General features: G+C 47.4%; 1 protein-coding gene across 5 annotated transcripts in view; it reads left to right on the top strand.

Annotated features, from left to right (window-relative positions):
- Nucleotides 1–43: 43 nt before the first annotated feature.
- The window catches only part of nme4 (NME/NM23 nucleoside diphosphate kinase 4), a 46,666-nt gene continuing 28,884 nt past the window's right edge, over nt 44–17,825 (top strand). The window contains exons 1-2 of one of the 5 annotated variants that reach the window (XM_066641792.1): nt 44–166; nt 758–877. In XM_066641792.1, the coding sequence (XP_066497889.1) occupies nt 766–877 (112 nt within the window). In that variant the 5' untranslated portion in view covers nt 44–166; nt 758–765. The other 4 variants (XM_066641794.1, XM_066641790.1, XM_066641791.1 and 1 more) reach the window with 4 other exon arrangements.

The raw sequence follows: 17,825 nt of genomic DNA on the forward strand, positions 1-17,825 counted from the left end.
TTATCTGCAGCAACGCAGAAGCCAAAGGAAATACCCACAAATCCAGGAATACAAGTCTGTGTGTGTGTGTGTGTGTGTGTGCGCGCGCTGTGTAACTATGAAGACTAGGCTAGTTCTCGGTCTTTAAAAACCTACGTCCGCCTCAGTCTGTCCCTACTCTCTGCACGTGAGTTTGACCATCCGGTGAATGACCGTGTGTGTGTGTGTGTGAGAGAGAGAGAGAGAGAGAGATTTAGTCAACATTGACCAACTTCTCTGAGACATTCAACAGCTCGCGCAGAGACGAAAACGGCGGGAATTTTTGGAGCAGTTGCTACGTCTCTGGTGTCCGTTTCTCTTGTGGCCTCTTTAAGTTCGTTTAACTCCTCTCTCTTCTTTCAGCCGGTGTTGGTTCGTCTCATATTTCAAATGATTTCAAAGTAGTTCTTTCTCTCTTTGTCAGTTGTTGTGTTTGTCTTTTCTCTTCGTGTCAGTTGTTGTTCTAATTCCAGCGCTTAGTTTCAGTTGGAACACCACACAGCCTTCAGTTCAGTTGTACTTTCTCGTTGTTTTAGTTGGTGTTTGTGTCTTTCTTTTAGCCAGTGCACTACTCTTTCATTTGGAGACCTACTTCTTTCACTTTCTTTCAGTTGGTGTAGTTCTTTCTCGTTGTTTTTTTTTCGTTTCTCTTCTTTCAGTTGACGTTAATTACCTTCTTTTTGTTGATGTACACTTCCTCGTTCTTCTTTCAGTCATGGATTCTTTCCTTTTCTTTTAGTTGATGTGATGGCTGTGGGGGCGTTGTGTTTGATGAACAGTTTTCGCGGCGTGAGGTCAGCCTCTCGTCTCCAGATCACCTGGTTATGTGAACACACACGGAGCCACAGCATTACATCAGGTGTGTGTGTGTGAAGTATATTTAAACCCATTCTTATGTGAGTGTGTTACTGAAATATTAACGTCATGTAGAATTTAAAGTAGCCAAAGTGCATCAAGAGTGGGAATAAACAGTACAACTTCTACAACTGTAGTAGGGCTTTGGAGGATGATATGGAAAAAATATCTTCACAGTCTGTACCACTTATTCTTATGATACATAATTTTACAATTCCACCCCAAACAGTAATCATATATCAGTCCACTGTCATAAAAAGACTGTCACACCACTGACTGTAGACCACTGCTGGTCCACCACCATCGGACCCCTCAGGTTACTGTCCTGTACCGGATAGAACTCATTTACAATCTCCTCACACAGATTTTACATTCACAGAGACTTTTATTCTGGAAAACACACTGATACAAACATTACCGACAACTCTGAAAGATATAATAATGAGTGTAAGACTGATATAAAATGATTAAATGATAAAAATGATGACACTGTGCTGATTAAAATTATGTGTAAAACACTAGTGGACCTCCAACTTTGTCCTCAGTGGGTCAGCAGTGGTCCACCCAGAAAACACCCTTGTAAAACACTAGTGGACCTCCAAATTTGCCCTCAGTGGGTCAACAGTTGTCCGTCCAGAAAACACTGTGTAAAACACTAGTGGACCTCCAACTTTGCCCTCAGTGGGTCAACAGTTGTCCACCCAGAAAACGCTGTGTAAAACACTAGTGGACCTGCAACTTTGCCCTCAGTGGGTCAACAGTGGTCCGTCCATAAAACACTGTGTAAAACACTAGTGGACCTCCAACTTTGTCCTCAGTGGGTCAACAGTGGTCCGTCCAGAAAACGCTGTGTAAAACACTAGTGGACCTCCAACTCTTCCCTCAGTGGGTCAACAGTGGTCCACCCAGAAAACACTGTGTAAAACACTAGTGGACCTCCAACTTTGTCGTCAGTGGGTCAACAGTGGTCCACCCAGAAAACACTGTGTAAAACACTAGTGGACCTCCAACTTTGTCCTCAGTGGGTCAGCAGTGGTCCACCCAGAAAACACTGTGTAAAACACTAGTGGACCTCCAACTTTGTCCTCAGTGGGTCAACAGTTGTCCGTCCAGAAAACACTGTGTAAAACACTAGTGGTCCTCCAACTGTGCCCTCAGTGGGTGAACAGTGGTCCACCCAGAAAACACTGTGTAAAACACTAGTGGACCTCCAAATTTGCCCCTCAGTGGGTCAGCGGTGGTCCACCCAGAAAACACTGTGTAAAACACTAGTGGACCTCCAACTTTGTCCTCAGTGGGTCAACAGTGGTCCACCCAGAAAACACTGTGTAAAACACTAGTGGACCTCCAACTTTTTCCTCAGTGGGTCAACAGTGGTCCGTCCAGAATACGCTGTGTAAAACACTAGTGGACCTCCAACTTTGTCCTCAGTGGGTCAACAGTTGTCCGTCCAGAAAACACTGTGTAAAACACTAGTGGACCTCCAACTGTGCCCTCAGTGGGTGAACAGTGGTCCACCCAGAAAACACTGTGTGAAACACTAGTGGACCTCCAACTTTGTCCTCAGTGGGTCAGCAGTGGTCCACCCAGAAAACACCCTTGTAAAACACTAGTGGACCTCCAAATTTGCCCTCAGTGGGTCAACAGTTGTCCACCCAGAAAACACTGTGTAAAACACTAGTGGACCTCCAACTTTGTCCTCAGTGGGTCAACAGTGGTCCACCCAGAAAACACTGTGTAAAACACTAGTGGACCTCCAACTTTGTCCTCAGTGGGTCAGCAGTGGTCTACCCAGAAAACACTATGTAAAACACTAGTGGACCTCTAAATTTGCCCTCAGTGGGTCAACAGTTGTCCGTCCAGAAAACACTGTGTAAAACACTAGTGGATGTCCAACTTTGTCCTCAGTCGGTCAACAGTGGTCCGTCCAGAAAACACTGTGTAAAACACTAGTGGACCTCCAACTTTGTCCTCAGTGGGTCAACAGTGGTCCGCCCAGAAAACGCTGTGTAAAACACTAGTGGATGTCCAACTTTGTCCTCAGTCGGTCAACAGTTGTCCGTCCAGAAAACACTGTGTAAAACACTAGTGGACCTCCAACTTTATCCTCAGTGGGTCAGCAGTGGTCCACCCAGAAAACACTGTGTAAAACACTAGTGGACCTCCAACTTTGCCCTCAGTGGGTCAACAGTGGTCCGTTCAGAAAACACTGTGTAAAACACTAGTGGACCTCCAACTTTGTCCTCAGTGGGTCAACAGTTGTCCGTGCAGAAAACACTGTGTAAAACACTAGTGGACCTCCAACTTTGTCCTCAGTGGGTCAACAGTGGTCCACCCAGAAAACACTGTGTAAAACACTAGTGGACCTCCAACTTTGTCGTCAGTGGGTCAACAGTGGTCCACCCAGAAAACACTGTGTAAAACACTAGTGGACCTCCAACTTTGTCCTCAGTGGGTCAGCAGTGGTCCACCCAGAAAACACTGTATAAAACAGTAGTGGACCTCCAACCTTGTCCTCAGTGGGTCAACAGTTGTCCGTCCAGAAAACACTGTGTAAAACACTAGTGGTCCTCCAACTGTGCCCTCAGTGGGTGAACAGTGGTCCACCCAGAAAACACTGTGTAAAACACTATTGGAACCTCCAAATTTGCCCTCAGTGGGTCAACAGTTGTCCGTCCAGAAAACACTGTGTAAAACACTAGTGGACCTCCAACTTTGCCCTCAGTGGGTCAACAGTTGTCCACCCAGAAAACGCTGTGTAAAACACTAGTGGACCTGCAACTTTGCCCTCAGTGGGTCAACAGTGGTCCGTCCATAAAACACTGTGTAAAACACTAGTGGACCTCCAACTTTGTCCTCAGTGGGTCAACAGTGGTCCGTCCAGAAAACGCTGTGTAAAACACTAGTGGACCTCAAACTCTTCCCTCAGTGGGTCAACAGTGGTCCACCCAGAAAACACTGTGTAAAACACTAGTGGACCTCCAATTTTGTCGTCAGTGGGTCAACAGTGGTCCACCCAGAAAACACTGTGTAAAACACTAGTGGACCTCCAACTTTGTCCTCAGTGGGTCAGCAGTGGTCCACCCAGAAAACACTGTGTAAAACACTAGTGGACCTCCAACTTTGTCCTCAGTGGGTCAACAGTTGTCCGTCCAGAAAACACTGTGTAAAACACTAGTGGTCCTCCAACTGTGCCCTCAGTGGGTGAACAGTGGTCCACCCAGAAAACACTGTGTAAAACACTATTGGAACCTCCAAATTTGCCCTCAGTGGGTCAACAGTTGTCCGTCCAGAAAACACTGTGTAAAACACTAGTGGACCTCCAACTTTGTCCTCAGTGGGTCAACAGTGGTCCACCCAGAAAACACTGTGTAAAACACTAGTGGACCTCCAACTTTGTCCTCAGTGGGTCAACAGTGGTCCACCCAGAAAACACTGTGTAAAACACTAGTGGACCTCCAACTTTGTCCTCAGTGGGTCAGCAGTGGTCCACCCAGAAAACACTGTGTAAAACACTAGTGGACCTCCAACTTTGCCCTCAGTGGGTCAACAGTGGTCCGTCCAGAATACACTGTGTAAAACACTAGTGGACCTCCAACTTTGTCCTCAGTGGGTCAACAGTGGTCCGTCCAGAAAACGCTGTGTAAAACACTAGTGGACCTCCAACTTTGTCCTCAGTGGGTCAACAGTTGTCCGTCCAGAAAACACTGTGTAAAACACTAGTGGACCTCCAACTTTGTCCTCAGTGGGTCAACAGTTGTCCGTCCAGAAAACACTGTGTAAAACACTAGTGGACCTCCAACTTTGTCCTCAGTGGGTCAGCAGTGGTCTACCCAGAAAACAATATGTAAAACACTAGTGGACCTCTAAATTTGCCCTCAGTGGGTCAACAGTTGTCCGTCAAGAAAACACTGTGTAAAACACTAGTGGACCTCCAACTTTGTCCTCAGTGGGTCAACAGTGGTCCACCCAGAATACACTGTGTAAAACACTAGTGGACCTCCAACTTTGTCCTCAGTGGGTCAACAGTTGTCCACCCAGAAAACACTGTGTAAAACACTAGTGGACCTCCAAATTTGCCCTCAGTGGGTCAACAGTTGTCCACCCAGAAAACACTGTGTAAAACACTAGTGGACCTCCAACTTTGCCCTCAGTGGGTCAACAGTTGTCCACCCAGAAAACGCTGTGTAAAACACTAGTGGACCTGCAACTTTGCCCTCAGTGGGTCAACAGTGGTCCGTCCAGAAAACACTGTGTAAAACACTAGTGGACCTCCAACTTTGTCCTCAGTGGGTCAGCAGTGGTCCACCCAGAAAACACTGTGTAAAACACTAGTGGACCTCCAACTTTGCCCTCAGTGGGTCAACAGTGGTCCGTCCAGAAAACACTGTGTAAAACACTAGTGGACCTCCAACTTTGTCCTCAGTGGGTCAACAGTTGTCCGTCCAGAAAACACTGTGTAAAACACTAGTGGACCTCCAACTTTGTCCTCAGTGGGTCAGCAGTGGTCTACCCAGAAAACACTATGTAAAACACTAGTGGACCTCTAAATTTGCCCTCAGTGGGTCAACAGTTGTCCGTCCAGAAAACACTGTGTAAAACACTAGTGGATGTCCAACTTTGTCCTCAGTCGGTCAACAGTGGTCCGTCCAGAAAACACTGTGTAAAACACTAGTGGACCTCCAACTTTGTCCTCAGTGGGTCAACAGTGGTCCGCCCAGAAAACGCTGTGTAAAACACTAGTGGATGTCCAACTTTGTCCTCAGTCGGTCAACAGTTGTCCGTCCAGAAAACACTGTGTAAAACACTAGTGGACCTCCAACTTTGTCCTCAGTGGGTCAACAGTTGTCCGTCCAGAACTTTGTCCTCAGTCGGTCAACAGTTGTCCGTCCAGAAAACACTGTGTAAAACACTAGTGGACCTCCAACTTTGTCCTCAGTGGGTCAACAGTGGTCCGCCCAGAAAACGCTGTGTAAAACACTAGTGGATGTCCAACTTTGTCCTCAGTCGGTCAACAGTTGTCCGTCCAGAAAACACTGTGTAAAACACTAGTGGACCTCCAACTTTGTCCTCAGTGGGTCAGCAGTGGTCCACCCAGAAAACACTGTGTAAAACACTAGTGGACCTCCAACTTTGCCCTCAGTGGGTCAACAGTGGTCCGTTCAGAAAACACTGTGTAAAACACTAGTGGACCTCCAACTTTGTCCTCAGTGGGTCAACAGTTGTCCGTGCAGAAAACACTGTGTAAAACACTAGTGGACCTCCAACTTTGTCCTCAGTGGGTCAACAGTGGTCCACCCAGAAAACACTGTGTAAAACACTAGTGGACCTCCAACTTTGTCGTCAGTGGGTCAACAGTGGTCCACCCAGAAAACACTGTGTAAAACACTAGTGGACCTCCAACTTTGTCCTCAGTGGGTCAGCAGTGGTCCACCCAGAAAACACTGTGTAAAACACTAGTGGACCTCCAACTTTGTCCTCAGTAGGTCAACAGTTGTCCGTCCAGAAAACACTGTGTAAAACACTAGTGGTCCTCCAACTGTGCCCTCAGTGGGTGAACAGTGGTCCACCCAGAAAACACTGTGTAAAACACTATTGGAACCTCCAAATTTGCCCTCAGTGGGTCAACAGTTGTCTGTCCAGAAAACACTGTGTAAAACACTAGTGGACCTCCAACTTTGTCCTCAGTGGGTCAACAGTGGTCCACCCAGAAAACACTGTGTAAAACACTAGTGGACCTCCAACTTTGTCCTCAGTGGGTCAACAGTGGTCCACCCAGAAAACACTGTGTAAAACACTAGTGGACCTCCAACTTTGTCCTCAGTGGGTCAGCAGTGGTCCACCCAGAAAACACTGTGTAAAACACTAGTGGACCTCCAACTTTGCCCTCAGTGGGTCAACAGTGGTCCGTCCAGAATACACTGTGTAAAACACTAGTGGACCTCCAACTTTGTCCTCAGTGGGTCAACAGTGGTCCGTCCAGAAAACGCTGTGTAAAACACTAGTGGACCTCCAACTTTGTCCTCAGTGGGTAAACAGTTGTCCGTCCAGAAAACACTGTGTAAAACACTAGTGGACCTCCAACTTTGTCCTCAGTGGGTCAACAGTTGTCCGTCCAGAAAACACTGTGTAAAACACTAGTGGACCTCCAACTTTGTCCTCAGTGGGTCAGCAGTGGTCTACCCAGAAAACAATATGTAAAACACTAGTGGACCTCTAAATTTGCCCTCAGTGGGTCAGCAGTGGTCTACCCAGAAAACACTATGTAAAACACTAGTGGACCTCTAAATTTGCCCTCAGTGGGTCAACAGTTGTCCGTCCAGAAAACACTGTGTAAAACACTAGTGGACCTCCAACTTTGTCCTCAGTGGGTCAACAGTTGTCCGTCCAGAAAACACTGTGTAAAACACTAGTGGACCTCCAACTTTGTCCTCAGTGGGTCAGCAGTGGTCTACCCAGAAAACACTATGTAAAACACTAGTGGACCTCTAAATTTGCCCTCAGTGGGTCAACAGTTGTCCGTCCAGAAAACACTGTGTAAAACACTAGTGGACCTCCAACTTTGTCCTCAGTGGGTCAACAGTGGTCCACCCAGAAAACACTGTGTAAAACACTAGTGGACCTCCAACTTTGTCCTCAGTGGGTCAGCAGTGGTCTACCCAGAAAACACTAGTGGACCTCTAAATTTGCCCTCAGTGGGTCAACAGTTGTCCGTCCAGAAAACACTGTGTAAAACACTAGTGGATGTCCAACTTTGTCCTCAGTCGGTCAACAGTGGTCCGTCCAGAAAACACTGTGTAAAACACTAGTGGACCTCCAACTTTGTCCTCAGTGGGTCAACAGTGGTCCGCCCAGAAAACGCTGTGTAAAACACTAGTGGATGTCCAACTTTGTCCTCAATCGGTCAACAGTTGTCCGTCCAGAAAACACTGTGTAAAACACTAGTGGACCTCCAACTTTGTCCACAGTGGGTCAACAGTTGTCCGTCCAGAAAACACTGTGTAAAACACTAGTTGGACCTCCAACTTTGTCCTCAGTCGGTCAACAGTTGTCCGTCCAGAAAACACTGTGTAAAACACTAGTGGACCTCCAACTTTGTCCTCAGTGGGTCAACAGTGGTCCGCCCAGAAAACGCTGTGTAAAACACTAGTGGATGTCCAACTTTGTCCTCAGTCGGTCAACAGTTGTCCGTCCAGAAAACACTGTGTAAAACACTAGTGGACCTCCAACTTTGTCCTCAGTGGGTCAGCAGTGGTCCACCCAGAAAACACTGTGTAAAACACTAGTGGACCTCCAACTTTGCCCTCAGTGGGTCAACAGTGGTCCGTTCAGAAAACACTGTGTAAAACACTAGTGGACCTCCAACTTTGTCCTCAGTGGGTCAACAGTTGTCCGTGCAGAAAACACTGTGTAAAACACTAGTGGACCTCCAACTTTGTCCTCAGTGGGTCAACAGTGGTCCACCCAGAAAACACTGTGTAAAACACTAGTGGACCTCCAACTTTGTCGTCAGTGGGTCAACAGTGGTCCACCCAGAAAACACTGTGTAAAACACTAGTGGACCTCCAACTTTGTCCTCAGTGGGTCAGCAGTGGTCCACCCAGAAAACACTGTGTAAAACACTAGTGGACCTCCAACTTTGTCCTCAGTGGGTCAACAGTTGTCCGTCCAGAAAACACTGTGTAAAACACTAGTGGTCCTCCAACTGTGCCCTCAGTGGGTGAACAGTGGTCCACCCAGAAAACACTGTGTAAAACACTATTGGAACCTCCAAATTTGCCCTCAGTGGGTCAACAGTTGTCCGTCCAGAAAACACTGTGTAAAACACTAGTGGACCTCCAACTTTGTCCTCAGTGGGTCAGCAGTGGTCCACCCAGAAAACACTGTGTAAAACACTAGTGGACCTCCAACTTTGTCCTCAGTAGGTCAACAGTTGTCCGTCCAGAAAACACTGTGTAAAACACTAGTGGTCCTCCAACTGTGCCCTCAGTGGGTGAACAGTGGTCAACCCAGAAAACACTGTGTAAAACACTATTGGAACCTCCAAATTTGCCCTCAGTGGGTCAACAGTTGTCTGTCCAGAAAACACTGTGTAAAACACTAGTGGACCTCCAACTTTGTCCTCAGTGGGTCAACAGTGGTCCACCCAGAAAACACTGTGTAAAACACTAGTGGACCTCCAACTTTGTCCTCAGTGGGTCAACAGTGGTCCACCCAGAAAACACTGTGTAAAACACTAGTGGACCTCCAACTTTGTCCTCAGTGGGTCAGCAGTGGTCCACCCAGAAAACACTGTGTAAAACACTAGTGGACCTCCAACTTTGCCCTCAGTGGGTCAACAGTGGTCCGTCCAGAATACACTGTGTAAAACACTAGTGGACCTCCAACTTTGTCCTCAGTGGGTCAACAGTGGTCCGTCCAGAAAACGCTGTGTAAAACACTAGTGGACCTCCAACTTTGTCCTCAGTGGGTAAACAGTTGTCCGTCCAGAAAACACTGTGTAAAACACTAGTGGACCTCCAACTTTGTCCTCAGTGGGTCAACAGTTGTCCGTCCAGAAAACACTGTGTAAAACACTAGTGGACCTCCAACTTTGTCCTCAGTGGGTCAGCAGTGGTCTACCCAGAAAACAATATGTAAAACACTAGTGGACCTCTAAATTTGCCCTCAGTGGGTCAGCAGTGGTCTACCCAGAAAACACTATGTAAAACACTAGTGGACCTCTAAATTTGCCCTCAGTGGGTCAACAGTTGTCCGTCCAGAAAACACTGTGTAAAACACTAGTGGACCTCCAACTTTGTCCTCAGTGGGTCAACAGTTGTCCACCCAGAAAACACTGTGTAAAACACTAGTGGACCTCCAAATTTGCCCTCAGTGGGTCAACAGTTGTCCACCCAGAAAACACTGTGTAAAACACTAGTGGACCTCCAACTTTGCCCTCAGTGGGTCAACAGTTGTCCACCCAGAAAACGCTGTGTAAAACACTAGTGGACCTGCAACTTTGCCCTCAGTGGGTCAACAGTGGTCCGTCCAGAAAACACTGTGTAAAACACTAGTGGACCTCCAACTTTGTCCTCAGTGGGTCAGCAGTGGTCCACCCAGAAAACACTGTGTAAAACACTAGTGGACCTCCAACTTTGCCCTCAGTGGGTCAACAGTGGTCCGTCCAGAAAACACTGTGTAAAACACTAGTGGACCTCCAACTTTGTCCTCAGTGGGTCAACAGTTGTCCGTCCAGAAAACACTGTGTAAAACACTAGTGGACCTCCAACTTTGTCCTCAGTGGGTCAGCAGTGGTCTACCCAGAAGACACTATGTAAAACACTAGTGGACCTCTAAATTTGCCCTCAGTGGGTCAACAGTTGTCCGTCCAGAAAACACTGTGTAAAACACTAGTGGACCTCCAACTTTGTCCTCAGTGGGTCAACAGTGGTCCACCCAGAAAACACTGTGTAAAACACTAGTGGACCTCCAACTTTGTCCTCAGTGGGTCAGCAGTGGTCTACCCAGAAAACACTAGTGGACCTCTAAATTTGCCCTCAGTGGGTCAACAGTTGTCCGTCCAGAAAACACTGTGTAAAACACTAGTGGATGTCCAACTTTGTCCTCAGTCGGTCAACAGTGGTCCGTCCAGAAAACACTGTGTAAAACACTAGTGGACCTCCAACTTTGTCCTCAGTGGGTCAACAGTGGTCCGCCCAGAAAACGCTGTGTAAAACACTAGTGGATGTCCAACTTTGTCCTCAATCGGTCAACAGTTGTCCGTCCAGAAAACACTGTGTAAAACACTAGTGGACCTCCAACTTTGTCCACAGTGGGTCAACAGTTGTCCGTCCAGAAAACACTGTGTAAAACACTAGTTGGACCTCCAACTTTGTCCTCAGTCGGTCAACAGTTGTCCGTCCAGAAAACACTGTGTAAAACACTAGTGGACCTCCAACTTTGTCCTCAGTGGGTCAACAGTGGTCCGCCCAGAAAACGCTGTGTAAAACACTAGTGGATGTCCAACTTTGTCCTCAGTCGGTCAACAGTTGTCCGTCCAGAAAACACTGTGTAAAACACTAGTGGACCTCCAACTTTGTCCTCAGTGGGTCAGCAGTGGTCCACCCAGAAAACACTGTGTAAAACACTAGTGGACCTCCAACTTTGCCCTCAGTGGGTCAACAGTGGTCCGTTCAGAAAACACTGTGTAAAACACTAGTGGACCTCCAACTTTGTCCTCAGTGGGTCAACAGTTGTCCGTGCAGAAAACACTGTGTAAAACACTAGTGGACCTCCAACTTTGTCCTCAGTGGGTCAACAGTGGTCCACCCAGAAAACACTGTGTAAAACACTAGTGGACCTCCAACTTTGTCGTCAGTGGGTCAACAGTGGTCCACCCAGAAAACACTGTGTAAAACACTAGTGGACCTCCAACTTTGTCCTCAGTGGGTCAGCAGTGGTCCACCCAGAAAACACTGTGTAAAACACTAGTGGACCTCCAACTTTGTCCTCAGTGGGTCAACAGTTGTCCGTCCAGAAAACACTGTGTAAAACACTAGTGGTCCTCCAACTGTGCCCTCAGTGGGTGAACAGTGGTCCACCCAGAAAACACTGTGTAAAACACTATTGGAACCTCCAAATTTGCCCTCAGTGGGTCAACAGTTGTCCGTCCAGAAAACACTGTGTAAAACACTAGTGGACCTCCAACTTTGTCCTCAGTGGGTCAACAGTGGTCCACCCAGAAAACACTGTGTAAAACACTAGTGGACCTCCAACTTTGTCCTCAGTGGGTCAACAGTGGTCCACCCAGAAAACACTGTGTAAAACACTAGTGGACCTCCAACTTTGTCCTCAGTGGGTCAGCAGTGGTCCACCCAGAAAACACTGTGTAAAACACTAGTGGACCTCCAACTTTGCCCTCAGTGGGTCAACAGTGGTCCGTCCAGAATACACTGTGTAAAACACTAGTGGACCTCCAACTTTGTCCTCAGTGGGTCAACAGTTGTCCGTCCAGAAAACACTGTGTAAAACACTAGTGGACCTCCAACTTTGTCCTCAGTGGGTCAGCAGTGGTCTACCCAGAAAACAATATGTAAAACACTAGTGGACCTCTAAATTTGCCCTCAGTGGGTCAACAGTTGTCCGTCCAGAAAACACTGTGTAAAACACTAGTGGACCTCCAACTTTGTCCTCAGTGGGTCAACAGTGGTCCACCCAGAATACACTGTGTAAAACACTAGTGGACCTCCAACTTTGTCCTCAGTGGGTCAACAGTTGTCCACCCAGAAAACACTGTGTAAAACACTAGTGGACCTCCAAATTTGCCCTCAGTGGGTCAACAGTTGTCCACCCAGAAAACACTGTGTAAAACACTAGTGGACCTCCAACTTTGCCCTCAGTGGGTCAACAGTTGTCCACCCAGAAAACGCTGTGTAAAACACTAGTGGACCTGCAACTTTGCCCTCAGTGGGTCAACAGTGGTCCGTCCAGAAAACACTGTGTAAAACACTAGTGGACCTCCAACTTTGTCCTCAGTGGGTCAGCAGTGGTCCACCCAGAAAACACTGTGTAAAACACTAGTGGACCTCCAACTTTGCCCTCAGTGGGTCAACAGTGGTCCGTCCAGAAAACGCTGTGTAAAACACTAGTGGACCTCCAACTTTGTCCTCAGTGGGTCAACAGTTGTCCGTCCAGAAAACACTGTGTAAAACACTAGTGGACCTCCAACTTTGTCCTCAGTGGGTCAGCAGTGGTCTACCCAGAAAACACTATGTAAAACACTAGTGGACCTCTAAATTTGCCCTCAGTGGGTCAACAGTTGTCCGTCCAGAAAACACTGTGTAAAACACTAGTGGACCTCCAACTTTGTCCTCAGTGGGTCAACAGTGGTCCACCCAGAAAACACTGTGTAAAACACTAGTGGATGTCCAACTTTGTCCTCAGTGGGTCAACAGTTGTCCGTCCAGAAAACACTGTGTAAAACACTAGTGGACCTCCAACTTTGTCCTCAGTGGGTCAGCAGTGGTCTACCCAGAAAACACTATGTAAAACACTAGTGGACCTCTAAATTTGCCCTCAGTGGGTCAACAGTTGTCCGTCCAGAAAACACTGTGTAAAACACTAGTGGACCTCCAACTTTGTCCTCAGTGGGTCAACAGTGGTCCACCCAGAATACACTGTGTAAAACACTAGTGGACCTCCAACTTTGTCCTCAGTGGGTCAACAGTTGTCCACCCAGAAAACACTGTGTAAAACACTAGTGGACCTCCAACTTTGCCCTCAGTGGGTCAACAGTTGTCCACCCAGAAAACACTGTGTAAAACACTAGTGGACCTCCAACTTTGCCCTTAGTGGGTCAACAGTTGTCCACCCAGAAAACGCTGTGTAAAACACTAGTGGACCTGCAACTTTGCCCTCAGTGGGTCAACAGTGGTCCGTCCAGAAAACACTGTGTAAAACACTAGTGGACCTCCAACTTTGTCCTCAGTGGGTCAGCAGTGGTCCACCCAGAAAACACTGTGTAAAACACTAGTGGACCTCCAACTTTGCCCTCAGTGGGTCAACAGTGGTCCGTCCAGAAAACACTGTGTAAAACACTAGTGGACCTCCAACTTTGTCCTCAGTGGGTCAACAGTTGTCCGTCCAGAAAACACTGTGTAAAACACTAGTGGACCTCCAACTTTGTCCTCAGTGGGTCAGCAGTGGTCTACCCAGAAAACACTATGTAAAACACTAGTGGACCTCTAAATTTGCCCTCAGTGGGTCAACAGTTGTCCGTCCAGAAAACACTGTGTAAAACACTAGTGGACCTCCAACTTTGTCCTCAGTGGGTCAACAGTGGTCCACCCAGAAAACACTGTGTAAAACACTAGTGGACCTCCAACTTTGTCCTCAGTGGGTCAACAGTTGTCCGTCCAGAAAACACTGTGTAAAACACTAGTGGACCTCCAACTTTGTCCTCAGTGGGTCAACAGTGGTCCACCCAGAATACACTGTGTAAAACACTAGTGGACCTCCAACTTTGTCCTCAGTGGGTCAACAGTGGTCCGCCCAGAAAACGCTGTGTAAAACACTAGTGGATGTCCAACTTTGTCCTCAGTCGGTCAACAGTTGTCCGTCCAGAAAACACTGTGTAAAACACTAGTGGACCTCCAACTTTGTCCTCAGTGGGTCAACAGTTGTCCGTCCAGAAAACACTGTGTAAAACACTAGTTGGACCTCCAACTTTGTCCTCAGTCGGTCAACAGTTGTCCGTCCAGAAAACACTGTGTAAAACACTAGTGGACCTCCAACTTTGTCCTCAGTGGGTCAACAGTGGTCCGCCCAGAAAACGCTGTGTAAAACACTAGTGGATGTCCAACTTTGTCCTCAGTCGGTCAACAGTTGTCCGTCCAGAAAACACTGTGTAAAACACTAGTGGACCTCCAACTTTGTCCTCAGTGGGTCAGCAGTGGTCCACCCAGAAAACACTGTGTAAAACACTAGTGGACCTCCAACTTTGCCCTCAGTGGGTCAACAGTGGTCCGTTCAGAAAACACTGTGTAAAACACTAGTGGACCTCCAACTTTGTCCTCAGTGGGTCAACAGTTGTCCGTGCAGAAAACACTGTGTAAAACACTAGTGGACCTCCAACTTTGTCCTCAGTGGGTCAACAGTGGTCCACCCAGAAAACACTGTGTAAAACACTAGTGGACCTCCAACTTTGTCGTCAGTGGGTCAACAGTGGTCCACCCAGAAAACACTGTGTAAAACACTAGTGGACCTCCAACTTTGTCCTCAGTGGGTCAGCAGTGGTCCACCCAGAAAACACTGTGTAAAACACTAGTGGACCTCCAACTTTGTCCTCAGTGGGTCAACAGTTGTCCGTCCAGAAAACACTGTGTAAAACACTAGTGGTCCTCCAACTGTGCCCTCAGTGGGTGAACAGTGGTCCACCCAGAAAACACTGTGTAAAACACTATTGGAACCTCCAAATTTGCCCTCAGTGGGTCAACAGTTGTCCGTCCAGAAAACACTGTGTAAAACACTAGTGGACCTCCAACTTTGTCCTCAGTGGGTCAACAGTGGTCCACCCAGAAAACACTGTGTAAAACACTAGTGGACCTCCAACTTTGTCCTCAGTGGGTCAACAGTGGTCCACCCAGAAAACACTGTGTAAAACACTAGTGGACCTCCAACTTTGTCCTCAGTGGGTCAGCAGTGGTCCACCCAGAAAACACTGTGTAAAACACTAGTGGACCTCCAACTTTGCCCTCAGTGGGTCAACAGTGGTCCGTCCAGAATACACTGTGTAAAACACTAGTGGACCTCCAACTTTGTCCTCAGTGGGTCAACAGTGGTCCGTCCAGAAAACGCTGTGTAAAACACTAGTGGACCTCCAACTTTGTCCTCAGTGGGTCAACAGTTGTCCGTCCAGAAAACACTGTGTAAAACACTAGTGGACCTCCAACTTTGTCCTCAGTGGGTCAACAGTTGTCCGTCCAGAAAACACTGTGTAAAACACTAGTGGACCTCCAACTTTGTCCTCAGTGGGTCAGCAGTGGTCTACCCAGAAAACAATATGTAAAACACTAGTGGACCTCTAAATTTGCCCTCAGTGGGTCAACAGTTGTCCGTCCAGAAAACACTGTGTAAAACACTAGTGGACCTCCAACTTTGTCCTCAGTGGGTCAACAGTGGTCCACCCAGAATACACTGTGTAAAACACTAGTGGACCTCCAACTTTGTCCTCAGTGGGTCAACAGTTGTCCACCCAGAAAACACTGTGTAAAACACTAGTGGACCTCCAAATTTGCCCTCAGTGGGTCAACAGTTGTCCACCCAGAAAACACTGTGTAAAACACTAGTGGACCTCCAACTTTGCCCTCAGTGGGTCAACAGTTGTCCACCCAGAAAACGCTGTGTAAAACACTAGTGGACCTGCAACTTTGCCCTCAGTGGGTCAACAGTGGTCCGTCCAGAAAACACTGTGTAAAACACTAGTGGACCTCCAACTTTGTCCTCAGTGGGTCAGCAGTGGTCCACCCAGAAAACACTGTGTAAAACACTAGTGGACCTCCAACTTTGCCCTCAGTGGGTCAACAGTGGTCCGTCCAGAAAACACTGTGTAAAACACTAGTGGACCTCCAACTTTGTCCTCAGTGGGTCAACAGTTGTCCGTCCAGAAAACACTGTGTAAAACACTAGTGGACCTCCAACTTTGTCCTCAGTGGGTCAGCAGTGGTCTACCCAGAAAACACTATGTAAAACACTAGTGGACCTCTAAATTTGCCCTCAGTGGGTCAACAGTTGTCCGTCCAGAAAACACTGTGTAAAACACTAGTGGACCTCCAACTTTGTCCTCAGTGGGTCAACAGTGGTCCACCCAGAAAACACTGTGTAAAACACTAGTGGACCTCCAACTTTGTCCTCAGTGGGTCAACAGTTGTCCGTCCAGAAAACACTGTGTAAAACACTAGTGGACCTCCAACTTTGTCCTCAGTGGGTCAGCAGTGGTCTACCCAGAAAACACTATGTAAAACACTAGTGGACCTCTAAATTTGCCCTCAGTGGGTCAACAGTTGTCCGTCCAGAAAACACTGTGTAAAACACTAGTGGACCTCCAACTTTGTCCTCAGTGGGTCAACAGTGGTCCACCCAGAATACACTGTGTAAAACACTAGTGGACCTCCAACTTTGTCCTCAGTGGGTCAACAGTTGTCCACCCAGAAAACACTGTGTAAAACACTAGTGGACCTCCAACTTTGCCCTCAGTGGGTCAACAGTTGTCCACCCAGAAAACACTGTGTAAAACACTAGTGGACCTCCAACTTTGCCCTTAGTGGGTCAACAGTTGTCCACCCAGAAAACGCTGTGTAAAACACTAGTGGACCTGCAACTTTGCCCTCAGTGGGTCAACAGTGGTCCGTCCAGAAAACACTGTGTAAAACACTAGTGGACCTCCAACTTTGTCCTCAGTGGGTCAGCAGTGGTCCACCCAGAAAACACTGTGTAAAACACTAGTGGACCTCCAAATTTGCCCTCAGTGGGTCAACAGTTGTCCACCCAGAAAACACTGTGTAAAACACTAGTGGATGTCCAACTTTGTCCTCAGTCGGTCAACAGTTGTCCGTCCAGAAAACACTGTGTAAAACACTAGTGGACCTCCAACTTTGTCCTCAGTGGGTCAACAGTGGTCCGCCCAGAAAACGCTGTGTAAAACACTAGTGGATGTCCAACTTTGTCCTCAGTCGGTCAACAGTTGTCCGTCCAGAAAACACTGTGTAAAACACTAGTGGACCTCCAACTTTGTCCTCAGTGGGTCAACAGTTGTCCGTCCAGAAAACACTGTGTAAAACACTAGTGGACCTCCAACTTTGTCCTCAGTGGGTCAACAGTTGTCCGTCCAGAAAACACTGTGTAAAACACTAGTGGACCTCCAACTTTGTCCTCAGTCGGTCAACAGTTGTCCGTCCAGAAAACACTGTGTAAAACACTAGTGGACCTCCAACTTTGTCCTCAGTGGGTCAACAGTGGTCCGCCCAGAAAACGCTGTGTAAAACACTAGTGGATGTCCAACTTTGTCCTCAGTCGGTCAACAGTTGTCCGTCCAGAAAACACTGTGTAAAACACTAGTGGACCTCCAACTTTGTCCTCAGTGGGTCAACAGTTGTCCGTCCAGAAAACACTGTGTAAAACACTAGTGGATGTCCAACTTTGTCCTCAGTGGGTCAACAGTGGTCCACCGTCTCCTTACTCTCAGGGATAGAAATCCAAACGTGACATGTATTTGCTTTATGGATGTCCTGTGTATGGCAAGTTTAATCACCAACATATATCATATGTTAATGGACTTATTTTTAGGCAAAGAGTGGAGACTCAGAAAGGCAGTTCCTGGCTTGTTGCCACTTATTAAATTTCTGCTGACTTAAAGAATTCTAATTCATAAGTGATGTTATGGCTGTGACATATTGTAAAATGTGCAATAATAT

Source organism: Hoplias malabaricus, chromosome 13 (assembly GCF_029633855.1).
Source record: "Hoplias malabaricus isolate fHopMal1 chromosome 13, fHopMal1.hap1, whole genome shotgun sequence".
Lineage (NCBI taxonomy): Eukaryota > Metazoa > Chordata > Actinopteri > Characiformes > Erythrinidae > Hoplias > Hoplias malabaricus.